Raw genomic sequence first — 27,602 nt, 5'->3', positions numbered from 1 at the left:
ATTGTAGATAATCATTCCAGCCCTACAGTTCTCCAAAATTTCCACAGTTCTTATCTATGTGCATTCATACATATTTTTAGATGTACAGAGGGAGAATTATTTCAGTTGGGATCCCTATATTTCATTTATAGATGTGCTCTGGGATCGCTCAGTTTGTAAAAGAGAAACCATATTTTAAATGGTGAGATGCTAAAATCATTTCATACACATGCAGTAAATCTACTTTTCCCACAAAGGATTCACTCAAGGAGTTACAACCCATCACAGTTTCTTCCATCGGAAGGGAGGAATATGTTGTATGTGTTCATTATACATTGTGGTCATAAGCTGAGGACTACCTGTACTATAGCGACACTTTTAATGTGCCTTCTAACCATCTAAATGTGTATCTCTCTTTCAATCTATTCCTCTTGAACTGGCCTATGGATAGCCCATGTTTCCAACTCTTAAAGTGCCTCTATGCAGTATCTTAATAGGGATGCAGTGGCTCAGTGGCTAAGATGCTGAGCTTGTCAATTGAAAGGTCGGCAGTTCAGTGGTTCAAATCCCTAGTGCTGCGTAACGGGGTGAGCTCCCGTTACTTGTCCCAGCTTCTGCCAACCTAGCAGTTCGAAAGCACGTAAAAAATGCAAGTAGAAAAATAGGGACTACCTTTGGTGGGAAGGTAACAGCATTCCATGCACTTTTGGCATTTAGTCATGCCGGCCACATGACCAAGGAGATGTCTTTGGACATCGTTGGCTCTTCGGCTTTGAAACGGAGATGAGCATCGCCCCCTAGAGTCGGGAATGACTAGCACATATATGCGAGGGGAATCTTTACCTTTACCTTATGCAGTATCTTGTTGTTTTCTTCCCTCAACTTCTCCAAATCAGTTTGAAAGTGACCAGGTGATCATCTTCACACCTGAGAACCCTGAGAAAGGGCAGGGAACTGTATGAAGCAATTCTCACTCCAGTGCAAAAATTGTTCTTCAGTCAATGCCCTGTCCCTTGAGAGATGGCAAGTTGTGGAGATCTCAAAAAAGCTCTCACCGCACTCTGTCCAGAAAGACAATAAAATTATATTGCTGGGCTTCCAAGGACATGTCATATATTTGGCTATTTCCCATCCATTCAAAATTGGATTGTTGCATATACATTCCCATTGAATGCAGAGATTGGGGTGCGACACTGACTATTAGCAGCCAGGTGTGCGTTCCAAGCACCTCACAATTTTGGATGAACTGGCCAAACATACAGCTGCAACTAGGTTTGTAGGCAAAAGTTCAATTTTCGTTATTTAGAAAAGGAAGGAAAATCAAGAGAGACAGTTTTTAGAGGAATTGTTAAGCTAACTAGCAACTGACTCCGAGAATTAAGATCTTGTTTGCTGATAAAAGGTTGCCTATAAAACGGAAGAATAAAGCATTTTAGAAATAATTGTGAAGCTTAACTGAAAGTAACTAAGAAGGATGGAGGTTTAGGTTGGCTGTGAAATCTACCACATCTCCAAGTTCCGGCAGTGGGAGATTGGAGAAAGCAAGAGTCTCACAAATGAGAAGGCAGACTGCCTCCAAACGCTACCAGACTCATGTGTCTCATGCTTAAAAATGAATATTTATGAGCCAGAAGTAAGCTGGCCCCATGGGAGAACATGGAGCTCTTTCAGAGTGTCATAGTATTTCAAGCATTAGTTTTTAGTGTGACTCCAGTAGTATCAGGGAAGCTTCAATTATATTTATAAACATTAGATATCCCGCATTCTAAAAGAAATGTGTTCTAGGTGTTGGTTCAGAACACTGAAAGATTTACTAAGTTACTTGCAAGTAGTTATTCTTTACTAAGTAAAGAGCGGGTGGAATGAAAATGTCCTGCCATGTTGCTAAATTCCAATTAGGCTTTAGTTGTTCCCCTCCAGGCCCATCACACACTTCTGAATTGGAGCAAGTCTGAGAACTGTCATGATCCGTCATTCACTGACATGTTTCTTTTGTGAGATTGGTTGGGACCTAAAGGCTAAGAACAGACTTTAATCATAAACTAAGTCATAATCCCAAGGCCAATTTGGTGAAGTGGTCAAGATCAGAGGTTGGTTTCAACAAGTTCTGACCAGTTCTGGAGAACTGATAGCGGAAATTTTGAGTAGTTCGGAGAACCGGTAGTAAAAATTCAGACTGGCCCCGCCTCCATCTATTCTCTGCCTCCCAAGTCCCAGCTGATTGGGAGGAAATGGGGATTTTGCAGTAACCATCCCCTGCAGTGGGGTGGGAATGGAGACTTTACAGTATCCTTCCCCTGCCATGCCCACCAAGCAATGCCACACCCACAGAACTGGTAGTAAAAAATTTGGGAACCCACCACTAGTCAAGATGTTGGTTTAGAAACCAGGAAACTGTAAGTTTTAGTCCCACATTAGACACAAAAATTGGCTGTGTGACTCTGGACCAGTTAGTCCAGCCCAGCTCACACAAAGTCATTCTTTCAGCCCACCCCACACAAAGTCATTCTTGTAGGAAAAATAGGAGGAGGAAGGAGTATTATGTATGTTTGCCACTTTGCGTTACCTATATAATAACAAAGGCAGAATTTAATATTTTTTTTTAAAAAAGTCAAAATTACTTGGCTTTGCAAAAGTCAATCAAGTTCAGAGGAATGTTATTTCTATCACTCCACTGGGTGGGCAGGATATAACTTATAAGAGACAGGCTAACAAGTGTAAACAAGGGGGTTGGGCAACCAGATCCTGTAGACACCCCAGTCTTTTTTGTGGAAGCCGCACATCTAGCCAATATTGACTGATTTTGGAGAAAGCTAAGCAAATTCAAACTAGATGGGAAACCACTAGGAATGAAAGCTTAGACTGGAAGGTTGAAAGAATAGACCTGGAAGAACACCCACTGTGCTGAAATGACTACATAGGAGCTCCCATCAGGAGTTGAGATAGTCTCAAAGAAGTCTTCAGTTCTGCTTTGATCTTATAGTGGTAAAATGCTACTCAGTTCTTCTCTGTTGGAAGTGGAGTTAAATTATTGTGTCATTGTTACCACACGTATAATGGGAAAGAGGGAGTTTGAGAAGCAACCATGACACTGCCATGTTTGATGTCTGCTTAAAACTGCTATTCCTCGTCCGGGTGAGTCAGACCTGACCTAGCAACCCCCCATGAGCAATGGGTTGAAAAACAACCATAAAAGAATTAGTAGACTATGGCAGATTCAGTCTGAATTACTGAACTACAATAGTGCTGATCCACAGCTGGATAAGAAGGCATTAGAAGCAAGAGGACCATGAGAAGCAGCAGCCATGAGTCTTTGCCAAGGTCAGTTGCCCTTTTACTGGTCTTTACTAAGGCACAAGATTGGACCGGGGAAGGAAACAAGGGGTTCGACATGCAGCATGAGAACAGAAAGTATTTCTGGGATGCTTTGAGTTTAGCTACTTGGGAAGTGAATTATCAATTGCCTTTTTGTGCCCATGAACAACTCTACATTTGGAAACGCATTGACATTGTTCATTATATTATAATGTACATAGCATACATGTTAAATATATTGTAAAAATAAAACCTTATTTTGGAACCCTAAAATAATGAAAGGTTAATAAATTAAACGAACCGTACAGTGATTTGTTACATTTGAATTAATAGGTTGTTTCCTCAAGGAGATCTAGAAGAAGTATTCATAGATCCCATGTGGAACTTAAAAAAAAAGTCATAGGAAACCATGGTGCATATGTTCCCATTCATTCCTGAAGTGCATTGTTGGACTTGGGACTGATCCAGAGGTGGGTTGCAGCAGGTTCTGATCAGTTCTGGAGAACCGGTAGCAGAAATTTTGAGTAGTTCGGAGAACCAGTAGTAAAAATTCTGACTGGCCCTGCCCCCATCTATTCTCTGCCTCCCAACTCCCAGCTGATTGGGAGGAAATGGGGATTTTGCAGTAACCTTCCCCTGGATTGGGAAGGGAACGGAGATTTTACAGTAACCTTCCCCTGCCATGCTCACCAAGCCACATTACGCCCACAGAACCGGTAGTAAAAAAATTTGAAATCCACCACTGGACTGATCATATTCTATCAGGGCCAAATATGAATGGCATTATTCTCATAACTTGCCTTAATTTAAGGAATAATCAGTGTAGAAACTGAACTGAATTGGAACTGCAATTTGGAGAGAAGGGGCTTTATCCTCCACCGTAGGATACACACAGAGCCTACGTCTGCCTATGTTTCTCATGTACAAATACCAAGTATGTGGAGCCTGATCTGGATTGGGATTGCAGAGGGCAGAAGGAGATGTCTTCTTACATCACTTTCCAGTTGCCATCATGTCCATTTTATAAAGAAAAAAAATGTAAACAAAGGCACCCAAAGACAAACCATATTACTAAATCCTGCTCCTCCAAAGAAGAAATAGGCTTTCTCTGAATTTATGGATCCAGCCTTCACATACGCTTTAACCAATCTGACTTCCTCATTTGTGCATAAATATTTCCGTGTCAGAAAGCGGACCCTTCGTATTTCTTCTCCCAGTTAAACCATGCTAAGATCCAAATAGATGGGGGAAATAGAACAGTTCTCTCATTAATAAACACATCAAATAATCACAGGTGGTTTCAGCATCATTGATCCGGATCTCAAAAGGCTTCTGGAAACATGCAGTTGAGATATCTGCCGCTTTCTCAGCAATTGTCAGCCTTACAAGATAGACCAGACTAAGATACTATGCCAAGTAGCAAATATTATTGTAACAGCTATTGGTTTATGTGTTAAGCGGTTTTTTATATGACCTTCATTGCTTTTATAAGGAACTCAAACCAGCGAACATATAAAATACTCCTTTCTCCTCCTATAATTAAAATCTGCCATCATTTTAGCCTTCTTTTATTTGGGCTAAACCGGGGGTCTGCAAACTTGGCTCTTTTAAGACTTAAGACTTAAGCTTTGCTGGCTGAGGAACTCTGGAAGTTGAAGTCTACAAGTCTTAAAAGAGCCAAGTTTGCAGACCCCTGGGCTAAATGAACCCAGTTCTTTTAATCATTCTTTACAGATTTAGTTTCCAAGTCCTTCACCGTCTTCATCGTTCTTCTCTGCATACGGTATTTTTCCTTTCAAGATTTTTCCCCTACCCTCAATTTATATGTGAAACTGGTTGACCACAATAACACCTCCCATTCACATTATTGAGGGCTGTCCTCCCCTCCCCCGCCCCCATTACAGCTGTCAAGAGTAACCATTTGCACAATTAGCTTGTAGACTGAACCTTAAATTCTTTGTTTTGCAGTTGTATGTAGGAAAGTGTATTCTGTCATTCTTCTTTTGTGCAAGTATATCTGTCATGCTAAAGCTACCCATCTGTTTCTACATTTAAAGCTGTGCGAAAGAAAGGATTTTCCAATGCTGACTCCAAAAATGCACATTTTTTCCTCCCATGGCTACTCATTTTGCGAATGCAACTGGCATTTGCGTATGCCAGATGTGTTAGTGTACATTGTTTGAGTCTCTTTATCCACATAGCTCAATCATTGCTCTTAGGCACCACATTTATGAATAGAGCAATGACTTCAGAATCTGATGTCAAATTCTGACTCCAAAATCAGAACACAAAATCAGAGCTAAAAGTCAAAAGTCTCCTCCCCTTAGAAATTTGGATAGCATCACATTTTGATGATAGCATTTAGGAAAGTGGCTAAGATGGACTTTTTCCCCCCCCTTACGGTGGTTTTGATATCTAAGATGCCATTGTGTTGTGTATGCCAAAGTAATTTGATTCTGTGTTGTGGTTTATTTTAAAATTGTATTTATATATTAAATTGCTTCCTCAACTCCTGGACACTACCTGGACCAATACCTGCAGTTTTCTTGATAAGATTGTTGGAAGTAGTTTTCAGAGTAGATATGGTAGTCCTAACTAAGCCCATTAATATTTCTTATACTAAACAAATTTGCATGTGTTGTTTTGTTTTGATTTTTCTTCATATGGTTATTATTTATCATAGAAAAATACTGAAAACAAAAGCAATTTGTTTCCAGGCTGCCTGTTAAGTGTTTAAATATCTATTTCTGCCTTTTTTTTCCATAAGAGAAAGCAATCTTACTAAATGTTTTGGTTCATAAAAAGATGAAGGTAAAGATTTTATGTATCCAGTTATATCTGGGCTAGTGCTCCTCTCTATTTCTTAGCTGAGGGAGCCAGAGTTATCCGAAGACATTTCTGTGGTCATGTGGCCAGCATGACTATATGCCAAGGCGCATGGAACGTTATTACCTTCCCACCAAAGTGGTACCCATTTATCTACTCATATTTGCATGCTTTCGAACTGCTAGGTGGGCAGGAACTGGGAAATCCATTGGTTGATTTCATGTTGATACTAAGGTATAATGTGATTTGTTTGAATAGAATAGAATAGAATAGAATTTTATTGGCCAAGTGTGATTGGTTTTGGCATAGCATACTACTGTATGCTCCAAGCCATTATGCTTTTTTTAAAAATGAGGGGTCCGTATATTGTGAGGACCCTGCTATCATGACTTATTCAGCAAGTCATGATTACAATAGTTTGTAAAGCCAACACTGTGGTCAATGCCTGGAATGCACTTTCTGACTGTAGTTTCTTCCCCAAACCCCCCAAATTTTAAGTTTAAATTGTCTACTGTTGACCTCATCCCATTTCTAAGAGGTCTGTAAGGGATGTGCATAAGTGCACCTGCGTGCCTTCCATCCCTGTCCTAAAATTCCTTTTTACTTACTCTTTTCATGTATCCAGATTATGTTTATACTTTTACCTGTTATGTTATGTATGATCTATTGTATCGCTATCTATTGGACCCGATGGACTATGTGCATACTTCTTAAAAAAACTTTCAATTAATATAGCAGAACCCCTAAGTATTATCTTTGATAAAGCTTTCACTACCAGTTCCCTTCCCAAACTTTGGTCACTAGCCACAGTCATCCCTATCTTCAAAAAAGGAGACCCCAGCTTAGTCGAAAATTACAGACCGATCTCTCTTTGCTGCGTCACCTGCAAAGTCATGGAATCAATCATTAACCAATCCATTACCTCACACTTAGAAACTAACAACCTACTCTCCAATAAACAATTTGGTTTCAGGAAAAAATTATCATGTAACTTACAACTTCTCCACTGTAAAAACATATGGACTACAAATCTTGATCAAGGCAAATCAATAGATGCAATCTACATAGACTTCTGCAATGCTTTCGACTCAGTAGTACACAACAAACTTCTCCTAAAACTAATATCCTATGGCATCTCAGGACCCCTTCACAAATGGATATCTGCTTTTCTGTCTAACAGACAACAAGTGGTCAAAATTGGCAATGCTTTATCAAATCCTGTTCCTGTCAAGAGTGGCGTTCCTCAAGGCAGCATCCTTGGACCAACACTCTTTATACTATACATTAATGATCTTTGTGACCATATCTCAAGTAATTGTATTCTCTTTGCTGACAATGTCAAACTATTTAACACCACAGACAATACTTCTATAATTCAAAACGACCTTGACCATCTAACCGCTTGGTCTAAAAATTGCAGCTCCAAATTTCAACCAGCAAATGCTCAGTCTTACATATAGGAAAAAAGAACCCAAACACTAAGTACATACTAGATGGACATTACCTTACAGACGACCCCCATCCCGTTAAAGACCTTGGAGTTTTCATGTCAAATGATCTAAGTGCCAAAGCCCACTGCAACTACATAGCAAAAAAAGCTCTAAGAGTTGTAAACCTAATCTTGTGTAGCTTCTTTTCCAAAAACACCACACTACTAACCAGAGCATATAAAACATTTGCTAGACCAATTCTAGAATACAGCTCACCTGTTTGGAACCCTCACCACATCTCTGACATCAATACAATTGAACGTGTCCAGAAATATTTTACAAGAAGAGTTCTCCATTCCTCTGAAAACAATAAAATACCTTATCCCACCAGACTTGAAATCCTAGGCTTAGAAAACTTGGAACTCCGTCGCCTTCGACAAGACCTAAGTTTAACTCACAGAATCATCTATTGTAATGTCCTTCCTGTCAAAGACTACTTCAGCTTTAATTGCAATAATACTAGAGCAACTAATAGATTTAAACTTAATGTCAACCGCTTTAATCTAGATTGCAGAAAATATGACTTCTGTAACAGAATCATCAGTGCTTGGAATACTTTACCTGACTCTGTGGTATCTTCTCATAATCCTAAAAACTTTAACCAAAAACTTTCTACTATTGACCTCACCCCATTCCTAAGGGGACCATAAGGGGCGTGCATAAGCGCACAAACGTGCCTACCGTTCCTGTACTATTGTTTTTCTTATCTTCTTCCTATATATATATATGCTTATACCTCCTTATATTTACTCATATAAGTGTTTATATACTATATAATCTTTTTGTATGATACCTACATATATTGTTGTGACAAAATAAATAAATAAATAAAATAAATGATTGACAAAAATAAATAAACTGAATTCAGTGAGACTTTCTGCGCAGTAAATAAAAATGCAGCCCTAGATATAATTCAGTGTCTTGGCATTTGGGAGGTTTCTTTCCTATTGCCAAGATAAAGTTATCTCGACTTCATGTGAATATAATGGTCCTCTTAATCTTGAAGGTTTGTACATCTAAGATCTACAGTATTCTCTTCATTACAGCTTGGAAGTTATCTTGCTAGACATCAGTAGCTCTGTGCCCTGAATAACATCGATCAGTCTAGCGCTGCAACTTTAGAGTGCTGCATTTGCCATCTGTTTGTCATGTGATCATCTAAAGTAGCATTCTCAAGAGAGAGATGGACTTCAAAAAAAGATGAATCTTATTGTTGTTCAGTGTCAGTAGCAAATTTCTTTTATTTGTTATTCATTTATTAGTAAACTTCTATGCCACCCATCTCGCTGAGGTGACTCTAGGAGGCTTGGAGTCACAAAAAGTCTTTTCACAAGCTTCGGATTGAATGTATGTTGTCATGTTTCTGTGGATGTTGTTTGGAGCATGCTGTTGTATGGTTTTTTTATTTTGGTAATCCTGTAAACAAATAAGCTTGCAGCTTATCTTTCTAATCGTTGCTTTCGTTTTTGTCTTTGATGTGCAATTTCAATGTCCCTAAATGTACCAAGAAGCATTCTTAAATTGAGGTTTATTAAATCTTGTTAAAAATTGTTAAGCTCAATGCCAGATGCAAATTGTGGAAGTCATAAAACTGTCATATCTATTGCCTGCTAGGCACTGCTATTTAGCTATTTGTTTCCTTTGAAAAGGAACAATGACCTTGCCTTAGCTGTATTTCCCAGTTTAGAGTCATGGGGAATTGCGTATTGTTGCTGGCTGTTCATTCAGGATTCTGATGAATTTGAATTTGCTAACTAAAATGACCCCCAGGTGTTACAACTGGATGCATTTTATGCTTTCGTGTTAGTAGTCTTTAAACAGAGGAGAAAAATCAATTTGAAGGGAATATGTGAGAAATTTTGAGCATATTGTGGCACTGTATATATTTTTATTTCAGTGACAATCTAAATACTTTTTTATTTACTAGCAGCAACAAATGATAGGCAGCTGCAGCCAGTAGAAAAAGATACTGGGATATATAAATTTAATTGCAGGGGAAGAAGAGATTGGCATATATATTACTAACTTCTCCACATGTGGGTTGGGGTTTTTTGTTTTTGTTTTTTGGATATATTCGTGCACAGATGCATAGTAGTTCACATTTCTTCTTTATTAATTCCACACAAGACATTTATGTTATGCCTGTGGAATGCAAGCTGAGCAGCTTGATATGTTTATTAAATAAAATAAATGCAACGATGTCCTCTCATATACTCACAATTTTCAAACATTACCGTTAACAATGTTACAAAAACACAGTAGTAGGAATGCTGCTGTTCAAAGCATTTTTTTTTCTAAAACAGAAATGTCTTAAAGTTCTTTAAAAAAAACAAAACCTAACTTTCTTCATTTCCCAGACAAAGGTTTTTAGTAAGGCTCTAGAGACTGGTAATGGAATCTCCTGCATTGGCCTAACCTTTGTCCACTGGTGGGGGGGAAGCCTAATTTGTTGTTTGCCATGTAAATTGAATACTGTATATTATTCACCATATTAACATGGTTTTTAAACAAGTAGTTGTGAGATGCCCTCTTTCATTTAATCTAGCTATATGGAATAATATTAAAAGTGTCAAGAAAATGTTAAGAGCCATGGTGGCGCAGTGGTTAGAATGCAGTACTGCAGGCTACTTCTGCCTGCAATTTGTCAGTTCGAATCTTTTTTTTAAATTTGTTTTTATTTGTCACAACAGTATATATAAGCATAAGCATGACAATAACTATATAATATATAAGCATATATATGAGCATAATTATGTGATAACAGTTTTAATTGGATATAATGAAAGAAAACGATAGGACAGGAATGGTAGGCACGTTTGTGCTCTTATACACACCCCTTATAGACCTCTTAGGAATGGGGTGAGGTCAATAGTAGAGAGTTTTTGGTTAAAGCTTTGGGGATTTTGAGAAGAGACCACAGAGTCCGGTAGTGTGTTCCAAGCACTAATAACTGTTACAGAAGTCATATTTTCTGCAATCAAGATTGAATCTCACCAGGCTCAAGGTTGATTCAGGACCCAGATTGTTGGAGGCAATATGCTGACTCTGTAAACTGCTTAGAGAGGGATGTAAAGCAGGGTGAAGCAGCATATAAGTCTAAGGGCTATTGCTATTGCTATTAAGTGAATATAAGGAAACTAATGTACAATATTATAGGACAGATTTCAAGCAATTTGGAAAAGCTATTGTCACAATTGTATTGCTTGAATGGGGAAAGAGTTCTTATGAGTGATGCTTTGAGTTAAATGAAATATAGTATCTGTAGTTTCCAATCCTTGCCTTTTCATGAATATTGAATATCAATATACCCAGGCAAATCAAAAATTGGAGAGCAGAACTAGAGTAGTTTGACTCATTTCAGGATTACCATATTTTTCGGACTATAAGATGCTCCGGACTATAAGACGCACCTAGCTTTTGGGGAGGAAAACAAGAAAAAAAATCTGCCTCTGCCTCCCATCCACCCATCACCGCTGCCACCTATCGCTATCTCCACACGCCCCATATTTGGCTCATTCCAGGTGGCAGGGATAGGCTTCTGGAACGGGCTGAAAAAGGAACATGCGGAGGCCGAAAATGGGGCACGTGGAGGCCAAAAATGGCACATGCAGAAGCTGAAAATAGGGTGTGTGGAGACGGCGATAGGTGGCAGTGGTGATGAGCGCCAATGGCGCTGATGGGTGGCAGCTATCCCTGCAGCCTGGAATAGCTGATCGGTGGTATTCTGGGAGGCAGATCCAACCACCAATCAGCTGCTTGTGCTAAATCAAGCTGTGCTGAAGCTGACCAGGCTGTTTGCCCCAAGGAGGCAAATTGCTGGGAGGCAGAGGCCGAAGGGTGGGGGCTGGTGGGTAGGCGGGGTTTCGGCAACATTTGCTCTATAAGATGCAGAGACATTTCCACTCACTTTTGGGGTGGGGAAGTGCGTCTTATAGTCCAAAAATACGGTATTTTACCATTGCTGGCTTATTAATAAGAAATAAGAAATTATGAGTGTGAAAGCTATGTGGTTAAGATACTGGACCAGGAGTGGGGAGATTTGAAATCTAGCTTTCCTTTAGGCAGGAAAGCCAGGTGGATAGTTTTGAGGCAGTCACACTTTCTCAGCCCTAGGAAGAAGCAGTTGCAAGTCACTTCTGAAAATTTTGCCAAGAAAACTGCATCAGATCTATTAAGTTGCCAGGAATTAAAGCTGAATTGAAGACACTCAAAAATAAAGTAACTAATATATGTGCATGTATGTAATGGGGTAAGCAGCAAAACAAATCATCAATTGCTGGGTTATCAATACTAATCCTTATTTTGAGCTGTTTGGTAGTTCCATATTCTATTGCTTTTTGATATTATACACGTTCTTCAATAAACAGATGGAGTGGCCTAGTACTCATGCTTTTAAGGGAAGACCTTAATTTGTTACACCAGGGATGTCCAACTTTGGCGACTTTAAGACTTGTGGACTTCAACTGTCAGAATTTCCCAGCCAGCATGGCTGTCTGAGTAATTCTGGGAATTGAAGTCCCAAAGTCTTAAAGTCGCCAAGGTTGGATATCCCTAGTCTACACAGTCAAAAACTTTAGTACTACACAATCAAGAAAGCAAAAATAAACATATTTAGAGACTAGCTTGCTTTTTTCATTATCCATTTGATATTAAACATATGTTCTTGGGTGCCACTGTATCTTCTGAATCCAATCTGTGTCCTTCACTGTTCCTGTTCCATGTAAGTCTGCATAACAAAAACCTGAGAATTCTCTTCCAGCATATGTGATAAATTCAACTGTTCAGTAGTTTGAGCATTGTTAATTTTCTTTATTTTTAAAAAATAATTAAACAGTTTGTCTTTAAAAACAGCACAAAAAACAATCACACATGTATAAAAACAAGACATGTCAAGACATAACGTATTAAACATTATATAACATTAATGGTAATTTTACAGCATTTTGTATCGACTTATGTATTTTGCTTTTGTAGTTCTCTATTCTATCATTTCTATTTACAACTCAATAATAGGATAATCGCATTACTCCAGCATTATTAGTTTTTAATTACATGATCAGAGGAATAAACTTTAGAATATGGCTTTTAAAAAGGTTTGTCAATTCTATTCCAATGTTTGCATGATGTTTCATTTGCTGAAGGTTGGCATTCCTTAGTTTTCTTCCTTAGCTGTTTGATGTAGAAAGTAAAGACAACTAGTTCTTGCTCCAACGACAGTTTGAGACAATGATTCAATGCCTAGCATTGACTCTAATTTATGAAAAAAACAAGATTTATCCCTCTGTACTGTAATTTATGGCAGAAGACTCTTTAATCAAAGAGTTTACCAATATGTTGTCCATTTTTCAAAGAGTATTTTTATTGGCGAGATTTGCCATATATTGGTATGGAGAGAGAGGTGTAATAATATTCTGTAGAAGTTTATCTTGCCTGATTAAATCAGTTTCATAATTTTTTTGTATTCCTCAATGTACCAAACCTAGCATTTTTGTTTAATGATGCCCTTGAGGGAAAATAGAATAGAATAGAATAGAATAGAACAGAACAGAACAGAACAGAACAGAACAGAACAGAACAGAACAGAATAGAATAGAATAGAATAGAAGGATGAGGATAAAGTTTTTCTGCTAGTGACCTATGCATAAAAATAACAAGGAGGATTGCCAAATTTTATTCCGTTGCAGTTGCCATAAGGGGGATATGGATTTAATTTTGAAAGCGTCAACATGGAAATGTACTTTGATCCCTAGTTATAGATTGCCATGCGTTTTAGTAATTCTTTGATATGTTTTATAATGTTACTGCCTTTTGTCTAAAGTTGTCCTGATTTTTGGTCTTCACCCCAGATATGAATTCACATTGCGAAGACCTGCTTTTCACAGTAACTAACCCGGCAGAATTTGTATGTTGCTCCTTGAAGTCTTGTTACATTTTGTCTCCTAAAATGTTTTTACTACTTCAAATCCTTAAGTGTTAATTCAGCAATAAACAAAAACAGGCAGTGAAAAAGGGATTAGACAGGTTGGTTGTTTATATATATAGGAGAGTGGTGCTCAGTAAACAAATACATTCTGCTCTAATCTTTTAAATGGCCTTTAAGGCATTGCTAGTTGTTTCAAGAGAGGAGAGAAAATCACTTTCCCTTAACATTAAACATGGCCTGAATTGAATTATGTTTATTCTGCTTGTTCAAAGAAAACTTAGAGACTATTCCAGATGCAGATCATATGTTTCTTAGAGAACAATTATAATGAATTTTGGAGTAGAAATAGCAGGCACGTGGCTTTATTCTGGGTGGGTGTGAAATTTTATTTCCAGAAAGTTGGATTCTTGGTTCTAATCAAGTTGCTTTTAGGCTTGGAGTTTGGGATGAGGTAAAAGCTGTAGATGTATCTGATTTAACTGCTGTTTCAGCTTATTACTTAGAGCAGGGGTGTCAAACTCAAGGCCCGTGGGCCGGATGTGGCCCACGGGATGCTTAGATCTGGGCCACAGGGCCACCCTGGAAACAGCAAAGGACTGGCCCGTGGTTGCCTCTGCCAGTGAACACCGTTTTCGCTGGCAGAGGATTGCAGGAGGCCATCACAGCCGAAAACGGAGTTCACAAGCCTGTTTTTACTGGCAAAGCACTCCAGCCACCAGAGGGGCTCCCAATAGAAGAGAAGAGAATTTTTTATTGGCCAAGTGTGATTGGACACACAAGGAATTTGTCTTGGTGCATATGCTCTCAGTGTACATAAAAGAAAAGATACCTTCATCAAGGTACAACATTTACAACACAAATGATGGACAATATATCAATATAAATCATAAGAATTGCCAGCAACAAAGTTACAGTCATACAATCATAAGTGGAAAGAGATTGGTGATGGGAACGATGAGAAGATTAATAGTAGTGCAGATTTAGTAAATAGTTTGACAGTGTTGAGGGAATTATTTGTTTAGCAGAGTGATGGCCTTCAGGAAAAAACTGTTCTTGTGTCTTGTTGTTCTGGTGTGCAGTGCTCTATAGCGTCATTTTGAGGGTAGGAGTTGAAACAGTTTATGTCCTGGATGTGAGGGATCTGTAAATATTTTCACGGCCCTCTTCTTGATTCGTGCAGTATACAGGTCCTCAATGGAAGGCAGGTTGGTAGCAATTATTTTTTCTGCAGTTCTAATTATCCTCTGAAGTCTGTGTCTTTCTTGTTGGGTTGCAGAACCGAACCAGACAGTTATAGAGGTGCAAATGAGTGATGTCAACACGAGTGACGTCAAGCTGCCCATGCCGATCCTGGCCCCCCAAGATCAAACACAACCCTGATGCGGCCCTCAATGAAATTGAGTTTGACACCCCTGATTTATAGTATTGTAGGACCTTTCCTGATTTGAAGATGTCCTTATCATAAGCCAGACACACCCCATCCTCATACGCTTTCTCTCATACATGTACACACATCAGTGGAGGGTTTTAAATTTTTTTACTACTGGTTCTGTGGGCGTGGCTTTGTGAGCATGGCATGGCTTTGTGGGCGTGGCTTTGTGGGCATGGCAGGGGAAGGATACTGTAAAATCTCCATTCCCTCCCCACTCCAGGGGAAGGTTACTGCAAAATCCCCATTTCCTCCCCAGTCAGCTGGGACTTGGGAGGCAGAGAATAGATGGGGGCAGGGCCAGTCAGAATTTTTACTACCAGTTCTCCGAACTACTCAAAATTTCCACTATCGGTTCTCCAAAATTGGTCAGAACCTGCTGAAACCCACCTCTGACACACATACCCACAAATTGCATATTTAAAGAATAATGATGAAATGTGCCCGTTGTCGAAGTGTGAAATACTAGCATCCAACTCTCAAATCAAACATACATGGTGATAAAAATGCCTCTGCTTGGGTGATCTTGTTCAGTTGTTGGCAGTGGCTATGGTCAAAATTTGATCTGTTATCAGGCTTTCCTTCAATTATTGCCTTTATCCTACCGATTATGGGATTGATTCAAAATTAAGTCATGTGGCGTTTTAATAAAGATAAGAGAGAATTTAATTCAGTGTGTCTAATGAGCATAACAATACGTGCATTGGATCTGATACGTTTGGGTAGCATGAATTAATTCATTCTTGGGAGTTCCCCCCCCCCGACTCTTGGATCAAAGCCAAACAATGCAATGTTGCATGTTACAGTGGTTAAACTGAGATTCTGTTATCCATTTAAATTAGAAACGGGTCTTTAGAAATGCTTTGGCAGGGGGAGGAGGGGAGAAGGGAAAGCTCCTACATCTGTTTCAGATGCATTTTTGACCTCCATAGAATCCATTGGCCACAGTAGCTCTCCAGAGTAGATTGATTGTACCCTTAAAGCAAACTTGTTTCACAGAGCTCTATCAATTGAAGAGGGATGGTGTAGTATACTAAGTTAACTGCTCGTATGGGAAACCTTTATTTTCTCTCCTCTTCGTGCTCAGAGCAGCAAAGTTTTTAAAAAGTTCTGTGCTGAGCCATAACAGCCTTGTACTGTTTAATTTAATCTGCCCACAGTATTTCCTTCAGATGTACCATGTGGTTATCTACGGCGTGATTTGCAAGCCACTTATTCCTCTCTTATAGTGCTGTGCATTTAAAAGCGAAAATGTAGGAAATTGGAAAACCATGCATTTCCATAGATGGGAAATGCGTGGGGTTGCAGGGATGAAAAGTTAGCACACCATTAGAGAGTGGTTTCATATAAGCAAACCATGCCAACTATAGATTCACATTCACTGTCAGTAAAGTGGAGTAGAATACAGCAGAAGGCACCAGAAGAGCTCCTTCTTGAGGGAGCTTAAAAAATATGAAATATAAATAAATAAAATATTCAAAATATAGATTATATGTGGGGATACACATGCACTGATTACACCTCCATCTTTGTTCAGAATAATTCTATTTGAAAGAAACGTAAATGACTAAGTGGACGCTATACATCATATACCACTCCATACTGTTCGTCAAAGTTTGGTTAAATTGTACAGCCATCCAAGGGTTTGTTAGCTCCTGAAGGATCTCTATGTATCTAAAGGTGGGGGGGAGAGTGGGAGAGGGAGAATGGAGAAGATACCATGTATTTTTGACAATTCTGCTTTATAGGTTGTTGGTTTTTTTACAATTTCTATTAAAGAGGCTTTCAACAGAATAAAATTTTAAGTTGAAAATAATAAGTTGAACATTTTTTTAAAAAATTCTTTGTATCATTTTGTGAATTTAAATCCAACATTTTCTGGCTTTTTTACAAGTATGCCGGGCATGATACAATGACTCATCCCATTTCCAACATAAATTTTATTTATGTTTCCCATCTTGCCTAGAAGTGACTCTAGTCTTCTGGGGCTGTTTTCTAATTGCGGTCTGAAGTACATTTAATACTTTATAGATAATTTTTCTGGAGTCTTATACCAAGGGTACATCATCTTATAAAAATTCTTTTTTAAGTTATAACATAAGATCAGTTTCAGTCCTTTAACCATATATTTTCCCACGGTGCCATCAATATGTTATGTCCAAAATCCTTAGCCCATATTATACAGTCTTTCATTTGTTCTACTTCTGTTCCAAATTTCAATAAAATTTGTACATTTTAAGCACTACATGTTCATCATTTGTACATCATTCAAATTCTTCAAATTTTGTCTTCTGCTTCTTAATTAAAAATGTCCTATTATCTTTCTTAAATCTTTCTCTTAATTGTACATAGGAAAACCATTGAAAATTAAATCCCCCTGCAACAGTTGTTCTTTTGATTTTATCTTATATTTTCCATACTCTTGTTCTAACAACTCTTGATAAGTAAACCATTTCTATTTATCTGTTGTTTCTTTTCCGTAAAATGCTTCTTGAGACCTATCAAGGTGTTTTGGGGTACAATCTGGTTTTTTAATCTATTTTCTCAATATGGCACTTCCAATAATAGACCGCTACTTCAGTAAGTGGATGTATATGTAAATTGTTTTGGTTCATTTCTTGCAATGATTGCTGAAAATAATGTAAGATAAATGTTTAGCATTATTACTTTATTTATTTATTTATTAAATTTATTTATTTATTTATTAAATTTTTATACCGCTCTTCTCCCGAAGGACTCAGGGCGGTGTACAGCCAGAGATAAAAAGTTAATATACATACAATTTAAAACCAAAATTTAAAACTAAGCAAATTACAAAAGGCCAATATTAAAATTTAAAAATTTAAAAAACCCTAAGGCAATAAAAACCCAATTTAAAATTAATAACACTATTATGCCAGTCCTGCTTGAATAAATAGATGTGTTTTCAGCTCACAGCGAAAGGTCCGAAGATCAGGTACTTGGCGTAAGCCAGGGGGAAGTTCATTCCAGAGCGTCGGGGCTCCAACAGAGAAGGCCCTGCTCCTGGGGGCCGCCAGCCGACATTGTTTGGCGGACGGCACCCTGAGAAGACCCTCTCTGTGGGAGCGTACGGGTTGGTGGGAGGCATAAGGTAACAGCAGGCGGTCTCGTAAGTACCCGGGTCCCAAGCCATGGAGCGCTTTAAAGGTGGAGACCAAAATCTTGAAGTGCACCCGAAAGACCACAGGAAGCCAGTGCAAACTGCGTAGTAGCGATGTTACATGGGAGCCACGAGTGGCTCCCATTACTACTCGCGCAGCCGCGTTCTGGACTAACTGCAGTCTCCGGGTGCACCTCAATGGCAGCCCCATGTAGAGAGCATTGCAATAATCCAACTTTGCATATCAACTTCCCTTATTTCCAATATTCAGTTAGTAGAGAACAAATAGATAAAGTCTATACGCTCCTTAATTTCTGAATCGCCTGTTTGGACAGCAATACTAGTTTACATCCAGCTGCAGTTTAATGGCAGATCAGTAGCTGTTGGGGAAAGGTAAGACATACAGGCAAGTAAATTTTCAAAGAAGAATCCAAAACGGAGGACGAGAGGTATATGTAAAACCTTATATGGGAAATGGGTGGCATAAAAAAGTTAATAAATATATAAAAAATAAAATAAAACCTGTTGAATTCAAAACATCTCTTTTGAGTTTGAAAAGTTGCTTCAGATTTGAAATGGGTTGCTTAGACCTTCCCAGGTATTCCAATGCTCAGGCCATTCTGGGTTAAAACTTCTGTTTTGAATCTGTATCAGGTGTTTCAAGTTTGGAACAGGATTGTTTTGATTTTGAACCATTTGCGGAACACCTGTTTCAAACTCAATAAACACAGTTCAAATGTTGAATGCAAAAAACCATTGTGCACGTTACTATTTATTTTCAACATCCTGCATTCTTCATGTAACATGCCATATAAATCCTCCTTGAATGATTTGGGGGGGGGGGGAATCCAATAACTTTCCCCTCGGTCTCATGCATAAAGCATAATGATAATCATGCAGGCTGGAAACAAAATGCTATTTGCAAAAAAAAAAATGGCTCTTTAAACCTTTGATGTATCACCACTATATCAGGCCAGTGATCTTGCTAAAACCAATGACTAATGAAGGAATGCCTCTTCCATGGCAGCCATTGGCAACCTCTTGAATATATTTTATGGTTTCAAAAATCCAAATGGATGGAGCAGGGCTAGAAAATCATACTTTAAAAAGTAGTTAGCCTTACTCAGGTTCGGTGTGGTTGTTGCTATTTCTCACTTCAACAAATCTTATAGGATGGTTATCATGGGGAAAAAATGAAATGGAACCAGAGGTTTTATTCAGCTGGTTCGGGCCGGTTTGCCTGAACCAGTAGCGGAAATTGCAGGTAGGCCTGCCCACCCTCCCCGGCTCTATTTAGGCATGTTTTTGAGGCCAGGTGCATGTGCGGAAGGCACACACATGAGCAAAGCACATGCCTGGAAGACCAGGTGCATATGCAGAAGGCGTGCATGCACACAAAGTGAACATGTGCGCACAAAGCGAGTGTGCATGCACGTGGCAAACCAGTGGTAACAAAATGTGAAACCCACCGCTGGATGGAAGGCTATATATTGTCACTTGAAACCAGGGCTGTCAAACTCGCGGCCCATGGGCCAGATGCATCATGCACTGGCCGTGCTCATGCCTGGTTTAGCGAAGGGGGAAAAAGTTGTGATATGTCTCATGACACCCCCATGACAATGCAAGTTTGACACCCCTGCTTTAAACTCATGAAAAATAAATAAAACCTGTTGAATTCAAAACATCTCTTTTGAGTTTGAAAAGTTGCTTCAGATTTGAAATGGGTTGCTTAGACCTTCCCAGGTATTCCAATGCTCAGGCCATTCTGGGTTAAAACTTCTGTTTTGAATCTGTATCAGGTGTTTCAAGTTTGGAACAGGATTGTGTTGATTTTGAACCATTTGCGGAACACCTGTTTCAAACTCTATAAACACAGTTCAAATGTTGAATGCAAAAAACCATTGTGCACGTTACTATTTATTTTCAACATCCTGCATTCTTCATGTAACATGCCATATAAATCCTCCTTGAATGATTTGGGGAGGGGGGAATCCAATAACTTTCCCCTCGGTCTCATGCATAAAGCATAATGATAATCATGCAGGCTGGAAACAAAATGCTATTTGTGCAAAAAAAAAAATGGCTCTTTAAACCTTGGATGTATCACCACTATATCAGGCCAGTGATCTTGCTAAAACCAATGACTAATGAAGGAATGCCTCTTCCATGGCAGCCGTTGGCAACCCCTTGAATATATTTTATGGTTTCAAAAATCCAAATGGATGGAGCAGGGCTAGAAAATCATACTTTAAAAAGTAGTTAGCCTTACTTAGGTACGGTGTGGTTGTTGCTATTTCTCACTTCAACAAATCTTATAGGATGGTTATCATGGGGAAAAAATGAGATGGAAGCAGAGGTTTTATTCAACTGGTTCGGACCGGTTCGCCTGAACCAGTAGCAGAAATCGCAGGTAGGCCTGCCCACCCTCCCCGGCTCTATTTAGGCATGTTTTTGAGGCCAGGTGCATGTGCGGAAGGCACACACATGAGCAAAGCACATGCCTGGAAGACCAGGTGCATACGCAGAAGGCGTGCACGCACACAAAGTGAACATGTGCGCACAAAGCGAGTGTGCATGCACGTGGCAAACCAGTGGTAACAAAATGTGAAACCCACCGCTGGATGGAAGGCTATATATTGTCACTTGAAACCAGGGCTGTCAAACTCGCGGCCCATGGGCCAGATGCATCATGCACTGGCCGTGCTCATGCCTGGTTTAGCGAAAGGGAAAAAAGTTGTGATATGTCTCATGACACCACCATGACAATGCAAGTTTGACACCCCTGCTTTAAACTCATGAAAAATAAATAATTTTCAAATATAAATGTATAGCTGCTGACTTTCCTGAGAAGCCTGGCTGTATATTAAATCTGTTTTTAAGCTAAATGTTACTGGGTCCACCTAACCAGAGGGATCTTTGTAAACAAGCCTACAGCAACTCCAGGCTGGCAGGTTGCATCTCACCGTAGTTTGAAGATGATGCAGTCAGCTCAGAACAAACAGTGGATGGCTGTTGTGAGCCAGACAAGCCACTCACCATTTTCACCTATGGGAAAATGTCTTTCTGCTGGATCATACAGGTGTTTGTAACTAAATGTCATTAGATTTTAAAGGGGGGGGGAAGTAATAGCCAATTTTTTTGCATTCCATTAGCATGACTAATAAATAAACTCTTGATTCCTTCATTCATAGTACCAACAACTGTCAACCCTAATGTTAATGACTCTCAACAGCCACATTGGTGGGTCTTATTTGATAAAGGACATTAAAGAGAGTGGGCCCCAGGCACAGTGCCCAGTTGTTGGTAGATGTTGAGGGTTTGGATCTGGCTCTGTGATAAGTTCAAAGGCTTTCCTGAACAGATTATACAAAACCGTTCATGGTGCCAGTCTGCAGGCCCCTTTCCCCCACTTTTCTCTGCCCCACCTTTTCTTGCTTGTGAATAACTACATTCAACACTGAAGTCTTTGGCCAAACTTTATGCGTTTTGAGAAAGAGTTTTCTTTACTCAACTCAATAGTCGCAATTTGTATGTCACCATTCTGCTAAAAGCTCTGGTTTAAGTTCTTGGAGAACACTGGAATTACCATATCAGTTGCTGGTTATTGTGCCTGGTACTGTTCGCTTTCAGAAGAAACAATTCTGATATTTCCTCTTCGGTCACTTTTGTCCTATATTTATCTGTGATCCTCACCGCTTGTTGTTCAATGCATTTTGTAGACATATACCTCTGTTTATTATTTATGTAAGTGTTTACGTTTCATTTATTTCTTAAAGATTACAGCCAAAGAGGGTTTTTTTCCCTGCCTTTTGGAAGAGTTTTAGCGAAATAGTTCAAATCAGATCCCATGAACTAATGTTTAGAAGTGGGGGAGAGGGAAGGTGCTTAGCTAGAGTAGAGAAAATCTTTTCACAGCAGTCAAGATTATCTTAGTATAGTTGCTGGCCTAGTGCCCAACACTGACCTCTGAAATGCAAAGACACGGTGCCTGGCATTTGCATCTCTGAACTTGCCACCCCCTTTTATTTTTCCTGGTTTAATAAAATACACAAACAAACGTTTGCTTGTTTAATGGCTTTTTCCCACAGTTACAGTTATTTTGTGTTTGGGGAGGCTGCACTAAGGGGGGGGCTCATCCAATCTCATTGTACACATGTTGTGCATTGACAATAAAGGTTTGAATTGAATTGAATTGAAGTTACACTGATGGGTTTAGTTTCTGCCCTTGAGGAAGCAGAAAAGTATGCTGACAAAAGCCACTGCCATAGCTGTGCCCAATTTTGCATCTCATTCAGGTTGTCTTGTCAGCCATTCTTTCCTTCTTGGCACTTCCAGGGAGCACCCAGTACAGGTTAGTGTCAGTGATGGCAATTGGGATGGGAATTTCCATTGCTAAACCACACAATTATAAGGTGTGATGACATGTGACCATATCGCTCGATGTAAGTTGCTGCCATTAAGCAAACCAGCACAGGTGATTTCATGAAGTGAGGATGGCATGTGGCTGCCATTTGTGACTTCTTGATGGCTTTGCCATTGGCTTTGCTTGTAGGAAGCTGAGAAAGTCACAAATGGTGATTGTGTGACCATAGTGTATGTCATAATTGTGAGCCAGGTGCTAAGAAACTGGATTGAGATCATGTGATGAAGGGAGCTGAGCAAGCAACATTAGTATGAGTACTAGTCATAACTGCCACTTTAACACTGTTGTAAGTTTGAACGGTCACTGAATGAGTGGTCGTTAAATGAGGATTACCTGTAAATGAATACTGAGCTACAGTAAGTAGAAGTATACTTAGGTTCAGGGTTCAAGAATTGAGGTTGGTACCCCAGCCTCTATGAGGCAGATGGATTCTGATCTATAAGGTGGGACTTACACATATATAATGTTCATGCTGCATTTTTGATATATATATATATCAGTAACCTATTCCACAATGTGCAAAAATGGAAACATGTACAGAATGTAAACACTTATGTACAGGTAGTCCTCGACCTACGACCACCGTTGAGCCCAAAATTTCTGTTGTTAAGTGAGAGATTGATCAAGTGAATATGTAGCAATAATTTGGCAGAGTCTTTACTAGTTTGAATGTAGGCCAAATTCTCTTCCCTTCATGCTGTCTTTTGTTCCCTTCTAGACCTCTCGAACGGCTCGATCTGAAGAAGACCGAGATAGTCTCTGGGATGCCTGGGGCTCCTGGAGTGAATGTTCCCGTACTTGTGGTGGAGGTGCTTCATACTCCTTGAGACGCTGCTTAAGCAGCAAGTAAGTAGTTAAAACGTTTTTTGAACCTGCATCCAATCAGATGTATCTTGCAGTGGAAAAGAACTAGCTTAAATCTTAGAAGATGGTTGTTGTTTTTTCAGCAACCAATCCAGCAAGTTGGATTGCTTCACCCACAATTATATAATGCAGGGGTCTCCAACCTTGTCAACTTTAAGACATGTGGACTTCAACTCCCAGAATTCCTCAGTCAGAGTTGCTGGCTGAGTAATTCTGAGAGTTGAAGTCCACAAGTCTTAAAGTTGACAAGGTTGGAGACCCCTGATATAATGCATTAAAAAATGTGCAGGCCTATAAAGATTCTTTTACACAGCATTCGTAAGCCATCTCCCATCCAAAATGATAATCTTCTCCACTTGTACTAAATTTGAGATAAACTTCCCTTTTTTTTGCACCCTGAATTATTTTGTCAGCTGGGATAGTCTCCAACCCTGGCAACTTTAAGCCTGGAGGACTTCAACTCTTAGAATTCCCCAGCCAGGGGATTCTGGGAGTTGAAATCCTCCAGGCTTAAAGTTGCCAAGGTTGGAGACCCCTGAGCTGGGAGGTCTAATATCAAAAGGGGTGTCAAACTCGCGTCATCTTGGGGGCATCACATGAAGTATCGCAACTCTTTTTCCCTTCACTAAACCGGTGGTGGGCGTGGGCAGCGTGTGATGCATCCAGCCCACGGGCCATGAGTTTGACACCCTTGTTATAGATAGTCCTTGACTTACAACCACAACTGGGACCACAATTCCACTGCTCAATGAGGTGGTTGTTAAGCCAATCACACCTGATTCTACAGTCCTTTTGTTTTGCCACGGTTGTTAAATTAATCACTGCAGTTGTTAAGTGAAGCATGTGGTCATTAAGCAAATCCACTTCCCCCTCCCCTCCTAGTTTGGTTGTTGGAAGCTAGTTGGGAAAGTCACAAATGGCGATCACACGACCCCAGGACATTGCAATCGTCGTAAATGCATGCCAGTTACAAAGCACACAAATTCTGATAGAGATGCTGCAACCATCATCGGTCACTTTTTTTAGTGGTGAACGAATGGTTGTAAGTGGAGGAATTCCTATATTGCATTTGTGTATTTTCATCCAGGTTGCTATCCATTAATGTCTGCAAGTTCATATTTTTCATGATCTTCGGAGTTCCATTTTTACAAATGGATTTCCTTCTGTTGCAAAGCACACAGCTAGGATAAAACGAGGAAGTAAGGAATAGCTGCTGCATGTTGGGTTGAGATGATGTTTCCTCCCCTAAAATTTGGGCAGCAGTTAGTGAGGTTAATGGAGCAAAAGGGAAGAACCAAACTGAAACTCCTACAGACAGATCCTAGCGGTATCTCTGAATGCCCAGAGTTTGGTGATGTCTAAACCAAATTAAATAAATAAAATGACAGCTAATGCTAATTAAAACAAGCTTGTAACCCATTCTTCCATATCTCTCATGTTCTATCCATACTCCTATCTTTTACATCTTGTTGGGGGCAATATGCTGACTCTGTAAACCGCTTAGAGAGAGCTGTAAAGCACTGTAAAGTGGTATATAAGTCTATGTGCTATTGCTGTCTTCTCTTACCATAACATGTTGTTGCAGAGATCAAAAAAAATTCCTCGCATTTGGCCAAGTAATCCTAACCACTGGCTTGCATAGTGAAAATAATGTTTTAATTCCCAATTATAACGGATTGTACAGGGATTGAGACTAAATTGATTCTGAATTTAATAACAGCAGCAAGACTGTTGATTGGACAATACTGGAAGAAAGAAGAGATACCTACAATAGAAGAATGGATATTGAAAGTTATTAATTTGGCTGAGATGGCTAAAATCTCAGCGTTTTTAAAAGACAATACGCAGGAAAGATATTTAATTGAATGGAAAAAATGGATTGATTATCTACAAAACAGATATCAGATTAAGAAATATCAGATTGCCTTTGAATAATTAGAAAGTTATTTTATGTAATGGGGAGGGGGTTGGGAGATGAAAAGCTTTGGATGTGGTTATTTGGATTGGAAGGGAAAATTTTATTCTATGTTTGGTTTATGTATAACAATACCTTGTGATTGACCCGGGAAGCGGGGGAAGGAGGGGAAGGGTTTTTTTTTTTGGGGGGAGGGAGGGGGAAAAAAGGGGGAAAAATGTTTTTGTTTTATAAAACTCTTTCAATAAAAATAAAATAAAATAATGTTTTTAGCCAAAAACTTGTATTTACAGGGAGAAAAAAAAATTGGGTAAAAAAAAACATTTTGTTGAAACGCAACCTTACAAGCTAATTTTCTCATTCTTAAAAAGAAATAATAAATAAAAAGATTGGTGTTTTTTTTAATGAGCGATGGACAACATTACTGTAGAAAAATTGTTTCTTGATTCTGAAATGGATAGCTAAATAATAAAATCTGTACTGATGTGATGGTTTTTGTGCTGATAGTCAACCACGTGCAAGGAGAAAAATATACCGTATATACTCGAGTATAAGCCGATCCGAATATAAGCCGAGGTACCTAATTTTACCACAAAAACTGGGAAAAACTATTGACTCGAGTATAAGCCGAGGGTGGGAAATGAGGCAGCTACTGGTCAATGTAAAAAATAAAGATAGAGCCAAGTAAAATAACATGAATATTTATTTGAACGAAAAACAATAAAAGTGCAAAAGGGGGTCCCCAAAAAGAATATGGTATCAAAAATACAGTATCTTTAAAAGTAACAGCAACCAAGCTAACGAGAGCTAAAATCCCTCAAAACTGGAGTTCTCCTCCTCATCATCTGTTTGTCCAAACAGAGCTTCAGCTACTTCAGCTTCTGTGATGTTATCCGCATATACGTTGTCGTCATCACTGAGTTCACAGTCGTCATCATCACTGCTGTCACTCTCATACAATGCGCTGTCTTCACTGCCATCCATAGCATTACTAATGCCACATTTCTTGAAGGCACGTTGCACCATGTCCTCTGGAATATCTTCCCATGCATCACGAACCCACTGTGCTATTAGTTCTATGTCTGGCTTTCTCAGATTTCCAACTTTTGTCAGACGAGCTTGACCAGATGTCATCCATTCATGCCACATCCTTCGCACATGGTCCTTGAAAGGTTTATTTAAACTGACATCTAGGGGCTGCAATACAGATGTAAGCCCACCTGGAATAACGGCCAAAGTGACTTGAGATGACTTTGCCAATTTTTTTATGTCATCAGATGTGTGGGCTCTGAACATATCCCAAACTAACAGTGATCTTCTAGTCCAGTCCCCACTCCTCAAGCAAGAGATCCTATACTGTTTCAGACAAAGGATTGTCCAGTCTGTTCTTTAAAAACCCTCCAGGAATGAAGTGTCCAATAAGGTTCAAATTGCAAGTACCGGTAGTCCTCAATTTAAGACTGCAATTGAGCCCAAAACATTGTTTTGTTATTTTCCCTAACTGTATGTATCCCCTGCCCCCATTTCGTCAGGCTGCCATCAAAGCGAAGCACGGCTGAATATTATTATTATTATTATTATTATTATTATTATTATTATTATTATTATTATTATTATTATTATCATTATCATTATCATCATCATCATCATTATTATTATTATTATTATTATTATTATTATTATCATTATCATTATTATCATTATTATCATCATCATTATTATTATTATTATTATTATTATCATTATCATTATCATTATCATCATCATCATTATCATTATTATTATTATCATTATCATTATTATCATTATCATCATTATTATTATTATTATTATTATTATTATTATCATTATCATTATCATTATTATCATTATCATCATCATTATTATTATTATTATTATCATTATTATTATTATTATTATATGATGATGATTTTTTTGCATTGGACAGAGCGAGCTTCAGTTTACCAAACTTTGTATCTTTTAATGAAACGTGTTAGTCTGGAAGGGACTGTTTGAACTCACAAAACACTTGCAACTTTTAGTTCCGTGCTGAGGATTTTTGGAAAGCAGCCCAGCAATATTTATTTATTGCTCGGACTGCTCTTATTTTCACTCCCCCTTTTCTTTTCTTTTCCTTCCCTCCCTCCCTCCTTCTCTGCCTCTCTTTCGTCCCCCACCTCCCGGGATCCTTGCGGGTCGAAGGTTCTGCCCTGCCTTACACCAGCCGCCCACCTATGCCAAGGTCTCCCTGGCTCTTTCGCTCTCTGTAAGCAGCGGCTTCTCGGCAGCGTCGCCCCCCTCCCCTCCATGGATCGGC

At 39.1% G+C, this 27,602-nt stretch overlaps 1 protein-coding gene across 3 annotated transcripts in view; it reads left to right on the top strand.

The window, feature by feature from the left end:
• The window catches only part of ADAMTSL1 (ADAMTS like 1), a 288,623-nt gene that overhangs the window by 5,844 nt on the left and 255,177 nt on the right, over positions 1 to 27,602 (top strand). For all 3 annotated transcript variants that reach the window (XM_058168823.1, XM_058168822.1, XM_058168821.1), the window contains exon 2: positions 23,225 to 23,352. In XM_058168823.1, coding sequence (XP_058024806.1) covers positions 23,225 to 23,352 — 128 coding nt within the window. The remainder of the gene's footprint in view (positions 1 to 23,224; positions 23,353 to 27,602) is intronic.

This window comes from Ahaetulla prasina, chromosome 2 (genome assembly GCF_028640845.1).
Source record: "Ahaetulla prasina isolate Xishuangbanna chromosome 2, ASM2864084v1, whole genome shotgun sequence".
In the NCBI taxonomy this organism is placed as follows: Eukaryota; Metazoa; Chordata; class Lepidosauria; order Squamata; family Colubridae; genus Ahaetulla; species Ahaetulla prasina.
This window is presented reverse-complemented; position numbering and strand designations above follow the sequence as displayed.